The sequence below is a fragment of the Anarhichas minor genome, unplaced genomic scaffold, assembly GCF_050575085.1.
Source record: "Anarhichas minor isolate MPS153535 unplaced genomic scaffold, ASM5057508v1 ptg000034l, whole genome shotgun sequence".
Lineage (NCBI taxonomy): Eukaryota > Metazoa > Chordata > Actinopteri > Perciformes > Anarhichadidae > Anarhichas > Anarhichas minor.
The window spans coordinates 1-7,500 of record NW_027466480.1 but is presented as its reverse complement, the minus strand read 5'-3'; the positions used below and the strand labels follow the sequence as shown (position 1 = coordinate 7,500).

Genomic DNA, 7,500 nt, shown 5'->3' with positions numbered 1-7,500 from the left:
CAACAGGCAACCAGGAACAGGCAGTCTGATGGAGGCACAACACACAGAGACACGACCCTTAAAGGAAAACAGTTTCAATAGGTTTAAAAGTACATTTTAGATTTAACATACAGTTTTAATAACTACTCTTGGTCACACATTGCAATTCGAGAAATGGTGTATTGTGTCTCATCTTTCTTCATATACCTGGTAAATAATGTAGGGCTCAGGCTACAGAAAGCCGCGCACACACACACGCACACACCTTGTTTTAGCAACCTGTTCCTCAATTTTGGGTTTCTTCCTCGCTAGGCTGGCGTTGTTACCACCATCTTCCTCTTGACACTTTCGAGAAAAACTTTTGTTTCGATCAGTCGCCGCCTCACTTTCCTCCTCCGAGCTGCTGCTGTAGCCGACCAACATCCTGCGACGACTATAGGTGTGCGGGCATTAAAATGATAACGTTACATGTACTGTGATGAATCAACGTAGATATTTAACTATAAGATATAGACATGTTGGCTCGGCTTCAAAACGCATTTTTTCCTCCAGCGGCTTCGAACAACCAGCCGGAAGTATCATCCACGCAGTCCTTCGCTTCCGATGTAAACAACCTGGTGTAATGATAATATGTGTCCCAGTGAAACACAGATCCGCTTGTAATTAGTTCCCCTTTATTATATTTGCCACAATGCGTGTACAGTACATAATGTTAGATGAAGAGGTGTTTTTGTGTACTGCTAGGCCCGAAAGATTCTCTGAAATTTGTAAAAAATGCATTTATGCCATGCCATTTAAAAAAAGGTGACAGGTTCAGATGAAACTGGAGGGAGGTGTAATTATGTTTAAATTGTGGTTTTGATTGATAAACAGCCACGTGACAGGAATAGATGTAGTGAAAAACGTTTGTACGGGTGTTACATTAAAGCCGTCATACACAGTTCCGGGTGTGTGTGCGTGTGTTGTGAGCGTGCCAATTAACTCTTGGTTTATTCATGTTCCCGTGCGCGGGCAGAGGCTCAGAAGCTAGCCGATAGCTAGCTAGCAATTTATCACAAAATGCATATGTTTTCGCTAGCCGAGAGAATGCCCTAGGATCCAAATAAATGTACAAGTGAAATGACAAGGTTTGTGGGGGATATTAGGAAAACCGCGGGACAATTTTCCATTTTAATGACCCGCAAACCCCAATTTTTTTTCCGGCCCCGGAGCTACAACGCTCGAACAAGAGAGCATCCGAGCACAGTTTGCGGATGTGAAGAAGGGACCTAATGCTATTTGGGGGAGTAACCGTTAGCTAACCACGGCAGACTGGCGTTTATCGGAAATACTAGCGGGCTTGACTGGACGCTCCAGGTACGTAAATGCGGGGTTTTCGCATCACTGTTTACATGCACCACTCACTAACAAATGTGTCGCTGCAACGGCTACTACTAGGTTGTTTTCCCCCCGTGGCTAATCCGCTAGCGTTAGCTCTTTTCCTGCGCCCCTGTGGCCGCGTTAGCATGTGGCTAGGCTAGCTAGCTAACCTATCCTGATTACAGTGATCTTTGCCTGGAGACGAAAAACGTTATGATGCGCAGACGCTGTCTTCCTCTTTTATTTTTTTTTAACCGCGAATCGTTGAGCATTTTGGATGTCTGCATGGACTAAAATTGGAACTACATAACCAATATAATAAATATTTACATATACGACTCTGCGTTAATGTTTTATGTCCAAGCCTGTATGTTAATGAATGATCACTTGCCTTCACGGGGCACAGCTTCCAAGTTGTTTACGTTTCATTGAATAGGGATGCTTTTTAGCAATGTCGACATGCGGTAACGTTACATATCATTGTCGGGATGTTTTACGTGACTCTGTGCCTTCTGGGGTGATAAATATGAATGATGTGAACCCGCCGAGTTGCTCATGAGCAGATGTGAGAATACGCTGTGGTGAGAAGTTGACCGTATAGTCTGGCTCCAGCTAATATATTTATAATCCACAAGTTTTAATGTCTCGGTTTTCTGCTGAGTTTATACAGACCGATCACAACTCTGTGCTGGAGCTGGTGTAGCAAAATTGCAAAAGAAAATGTGCAATCTGTTTACATTTTTTGAAAAAGCATCTTGCTACACAAATATCCTTTTTTTTTTTTCCCCAGCCAGGGTGGTCTGTCCGCTGGATCGGCGGCTACACTGTTGTTATTGAGTAACCCCTTTCTGCCTGTTGATATATTGACTTGCATTGATTCTCATTTTTCATACAGATACCACTTGAAGGCCGTAAATTACGTGAAAGACGTTCTGAGTATGATCTCCACACAGTCGTTCTCATCTGCACTACGTTGAATCTTCCACCAAAGCCCCTTCACCAAGCACCCTCGCCAGTTCTTCAGTGCCACTTGCTATAATGGAGTGAGTTTTTTTTTTTTCCTACAACACTCTTTGAAGCCTTCAGCCCGTTACTTAAATATACTCCAATCTCCCTTTCTCACGCAGTTGGGCCACACCGGCTGCCAAACTGAATCCCTACACCCGAGCCCGCATGTCGGAGGCCTGGCAGCAGCATGCGGTCGCTCCACCTCCAGTCGTCCACACCATCCCTCCGGGGGCTGAGAGCGCGCTGGGCTGCGCAGTGTACGGCATCGTGCTGCAGCCAGACGCCACGTCTTTGCAACAGCAGCAGGCCCAGCACGGCCAACACAGCCAGCAACACGGCGGGACTCAGCAGCACGGAGGCGGGCCGCACGGTCAGCAGCAGCACCCCGCCCAGGCCCAGCAGACCTCCCTGCAGGTAGGGACAGAGGGAGGACACAAGTGCGCGGCCTGTGGACACGACATCTCCCACCTGGCCAACCCACACGAGCACCAGTGCATGGTGAATCAGGACCGGTCGTTCCAGTGCACCCAGTGCATGAAGATTTTCCACCAGGCGACGGACCTGCTGGAGCACCAGTGTGTCCAGGTGGAGCAGAAGCCGTTCGTGTGCGGAGTGTGCAAGATGGGCTTTTCCCTGCTCACCTCTTTAGCTCAGCACCACACGTCCCACAACAGCACCAACCCGATGAAGTGTTCGATATGCGAGAAGACCTACCGACCTGGCTCCTCCGGCAACGTCACACCCAACTCGACTAATGCCCAGCAGCCCAGCAGCGACGGGGCCTCGGCGAGCAGCAGCTCCTCCATCCTGCCCTTCCCCTCGGCGCGGGACCGGCCGTACAAATGCTCCATTTGCCAGAAGGGCTTCAAGCACCTGTCCGAACTCACGCGGCATGAGCGGGTGCACACGGGGGAGAAGCCCTTCAAGTGCGACACATGCGACAAGGCCTTCAGCCAGTCGTCCCACCTGCAGCACCACCAGCGGACGCACAGCAGCGAGCGCCCGTTCAAGTGTGCCGTCTGCGAGAAGAGCTTCAAGCACCGCTCCCACCTGGTGCGCCACATGTACGTGCACTCTGGCGAGCACCTGTTCAAATGCAACCTGTGCGAGCTGCACTTCAAGGAGTCCTCCGAGCTCCTCCACCACCCCTGCCACCCGCAGGGTTCCCGGCCGTTCCGCTGCGCCGCGTGCGGTAAGGGTTTCAAGCGGCCGTCAGACCTCCGGCAGCACGAGCGCACGCACTCGGAGGAGAGGCCCTTCCACTGCGACGAGTGCCAGATGAGCTTCAAGCAGCAGTACGCGCTGGTGCGCCACCGACGCACGCACAAAGACCCAACCGACAGGCCATTCAAATGCAATCTGTGCGACAAGGGCTTCATGCAGCCCTCTCACCTCCTCTACCACCAGCACGTCCACGGCATGGACAACCTGTTCAAGTGCGCCTCGTGCCAGAAGGAGTTCAGCCAGTCGGGGGAGCTGCTCAGACACAAGTGCGGCGAGTCGTCCAACTCCTCGCCGGACAAGCCATACAAGTGCGACGTCTGCGGCAAGGGCTACAAGAAGAGCTCGACGTTGCAGCGCCACCAAAACTCCCACTGCCAAGAGAAGCCCCTCAAGTGCTCGCTGTGCGACCGCCGCTTCCTGTCCTCGTCGGAATTCGTCCAGCACCGCTGCGACCCGTCGCGGGAAAAGCCGCTGAAGTGCCCAGAATGTGAGAAGCGTTTCAAATACTCGTCGGACCTGAACCGGCACCGGCGCGTGCACACGGGGGAGAAGCCGTACAAGTGCGAGCACTGCAACAAGGACTTCAAACAGCGCGAGCACCTGATCAAACACCAGAGCACTCACTCCAGAGAGGGCCAGTTCAAGTGCGTTTGGTGCGGCGAGCGTTTCAGTGACTTGGGCTCTTTGCAGGATCACACGGTGCAGCACACAGCCGAGGGAGGGGGTTACCCGGTGCCCCAGTGCTTATAAATCCTTCAAGACTTTTGAACAGACAGTCCCCTAAGCTCCTGTCCTCTTGTCCATCCCTTGTAGGCGTATTATTCAGCCTAACTTTTTCCACATTTGCAGGACAGCCCAGGCTATTATGGTTCACTCCCACCCGGTATACGTCAAGTTTTTGTCGCTTTACCAACCTGCCCAAAGCCCTTTAGTACTGTGTCATTCCATAGGATCCTGAGCTGCACTTTCCTTTTGGTTCCACCTCTTCTGCTTCTCATACCCCCCCCCCCCCCCCCTTTTTTTTTTTCTTGCCGACGACCAGGCAGTTGATGGCAGTGAAGAGGCCACAACCGCTGAAGCGCCATCGGTCATTCTTAATGAGACTTTTGCAGACAGAAACAGGTGCCACGATGCAGGTCGATCCAGCTAATCCCCTCCTTATTTCCTCCCTTCATTTTTCTGATATGACACCGTCATAGTTTTTGTTTTATTTTTTTTAATAGTAGCGCTAAGTATGTTTTTAAAGGTGTACTGAATGAATCAATAGAGTCGAGCATCCATCTGAACTGACTTGTGTTTACTGCTGGGTTCTACTAGAGGGGGATCGTTCCCTTGTTTTTCTCTCCTCCTCTGTCCCTCTTTATCTCTGATGACATCTCTTCCCCTCGCTCGTTCTTTCTCTCGTCTTTGCTTTCTTTCGCGTCTTCCTGTCTCAGCCTGGTATCAGAAGACTGGGACGCTCTGACTAACCCCTCAGACACACATGTACTCACATTCATTTGTCTTAAGTCAGGTGATGGGTGATTTGAAACGCTTTTGGTTTTTCATCTTCCCACAGTAATACAGAAGCAGCGTAAAGACTCTTTTGGTCCCAAACCGATGCCCTGCGTCCACTTCCATTTTTTTTTTTTTTTTTTTTTGAAAGGTGCTAAATTCAAAATGTAGAGCATTACTGTAGCAGCAAACAACTATTTGCTATGTAAAGATATAGTGGAGTAATGAACCTGTGCAGAAAAAAGTCGCTCTCCCTCTGTGCACGTTGTTATCCAGGTTTCTTGTGAGCGTGCCCCCCCAGGCTAGTTTATGGCGGCAGCTCTGCGCTGCGCTTGTACGGCGGTCACAGCTGACAGCCGTCCTGGCCCATGGCGTCGTCGTGGAAGCGTAGCGCTCACCCTCCTGCCCTCAGGTCAACACTGTTGGCTCCGTCAGCACGCTTGCCGTTGTCTGCACCGTTAGAGCTGTTAACACGGTCGGCTGCAAGCCGCCGGCTTAGCCGTCGCCATGTTGAGAGCCACGTGGAGGCAAAAGATAAGATCTGAGTTTGAAATTTAGCACCTTTTGAACATATTTACAAAGTAGCCAGTCAACTCCTCAACGTATGTGAAGGGAAAGGTGTGTGTGTGGGGGGGGGGGGGGGGGCTATTGTCCTATAGTGAAGTAATTTTAATGATAAAATGTCTGTGAGTGTATGTGTGTGCTCTCGTTTGAACCAAAACACCAGTATGAAGCAGCACGCGATCCCAAAAGTGTCGACAAACCAGCCAGCTGAAGTCAACCATCAATAATTACCCTGCCAATCTCACCCTTCAGTATAGACTAATGTGAAGAAGAAAAAAAAGGTATATATATATATATTTCACACTAATATAATTCCTGCAAATGTCAGAGCTGTCAGACTTATTTGTACTGAATATGTCCAATTTGGAACATTACACTCCGTGTGTGTGTGTGTGCGTGTGCATGTGCGCGTACGTGTACATAGTCCGACGAGTTGGAAATGTCTTTCTTAAAAACAATATGTGGGAACTGTTTTTGTATTCTTGCTACTTTCTGCCACGTGAAATGTTTTAACAAATGTCTTTTTTTAGTAGTCCATGTAGTGATTGTATCGGTGTGTTGCAGGGAATCTCAAAGAGCACCCTCTGCGTGTGTGTGTGTGTGTCTGAGTGTGTGGATGTAAATGGTATTCTGTCAAACAGGGAAATTCAGACTCTAGAGAATTGTATTAGAAATGTTTACGCAGACCTGCGCCTTTTTTTCTTTTTTCTCCTTTCATTTATCATTCAGCTGTTTTTTGCAGCTGTGTTCAATATTTCCCACATTTTTAAAAGGAAATATTAATACCGTTTCTCCTGTTTCTTGTTGTGTTGAGCCTGACGCTGCGCCCGTCACGGCGGGTTTTTCTACCAGAGTGAATGACACCTTCCTCTCCCTTTTGAATGCTATGAGATTGTAGTTGCGCTCGAGAAGCCCGGAGAACAAGTCTGCTGTGATGGTGGTTCCTTTGGGTGCAGTACTGAATACAAACAGGAGGCCAAGGGGACTGAAGTGTTCCTTTTTATTCTTTTCTTTTTGTTTTCAGCTTTAAAGCCTCTCTGCCTCTTCCTCCTCTTCTGCTTTCTGTCATCGTCATCAGACGTGGGTCAGGTGGTCGGTCTCATCAGTCATCACATTTTAGTTTTTATTTTCTTAATCTGGCATTATATGACTGAGAACAATTTAAAGAAGTACTGTCTGTTTTTTTTAATGCTTTCACATTTGTTTGTATATTTCTTTTATTATTAACCTATAAATTTATATGAAAATCTGTATTCCTCGTTGGAGAGACCAGGGCCTTGGGGTAAGATTGTGGGGGGGGGGTTGCTCAGCTTTCACAATAGTTTTTAAAGCCAAATCACAGAAGAAACGATCGCCACACAAAGACTTCTGTAGGGTGGTGGTGGTGTAAAAGTTGAATAATACAACACAGACACATCAGGAATCAATGAAGGCGGGTTCATGTTTGCCAAGAACTACAAGTGCTTGAGGACTTTTGACTCGTTAGTCAGTGCTGACACGATAAAAAAACAACGACAAACAGTGAATAATACAGTTGTCCTGTGTGTTTACAGAGTGCTGGTCAGGTAGGTGCAACATTAACGGACAGTGAGCAACCCTGCAGAGCATCTGGATCACTTCTGGGTTTAAATGCTCAAATCCCATGTCCAGCGCGCAGTCAGGGAAGGGAGAGGAACATCTCCTGTATAAGCACAAATACAATAAATCCACCCCATCTGTATCTTAACTGGGGATTTCGGTGGGGGGGGGGAGATGCAGTTTAGGTGCCATCCTCTCTGACCTTCCTAGTTCCAATGAATAAACCCATCAGACCCTGGTGTCTCCCGCTCTCTGCATGCTTGCTGTGTTAGTTCCTGGGAACTGGTGTGCCCT

The 7,500-nt window shown here is 48.7% G+C and overlaps 2 protein-coding genes across 3 annotated transcripts in view; one reads left to right on the top strand and one right to left on the bottom strand.

Moving 5' to 3' along the window:
* The window catches only part of usb1 (U6 snRNA biogenesis 1), a 6,791-nt gene extending 6,213 nt beyond the window's left edge, over positions 1-578 (bottom strand). The window contains exons 1-2 of one of the 2 annotated variants that reach the window (XM_076106600.1): positions 245-578; positions 1-25 (exon numbers count right to left, since the gene is read on the bottom strand). The exon at positions 1-25 is cut by the window's left edge and continues 115 nt beyond it. In XM_076106600.1, the coding sequence (XP_075962715.1) occupies positions 1-25; positions 245-402 (183 nt within the window). In that variant the 5' untranslated portion in view covers positions 403-578. Of the gene's footprint in view, positions 58-244 lie in introns of both variants that reach the window. The other variant, XM_076106601.1, reaches the window with a different exon arrangement.
* A 285-nt stretch (positions 579-863) lies between these two features.
* Positions 864-6,879, top strand: znf319b (zinc finger protein 319b). Its single transcript, XM_076106597.1, has 3 exons — positions 864-1,335; positions 2,234-2,381; positions 2,466-6,879. The coding sequence occupies exons 2-3, from the start codon at positions 2,377-2,379 to the stop codon at positions 4,318-4,320; spliced, it is 1,860 nt and encodes a 619-aa protein (XP_075962712.1). The 5' UTR covers positions 864-1,335; positions 2,234-2,376; the 3' UTR covers positions 4,321-6,879.
* Positions 6,880-7,500: the final 621 nt, after the last annotated feature.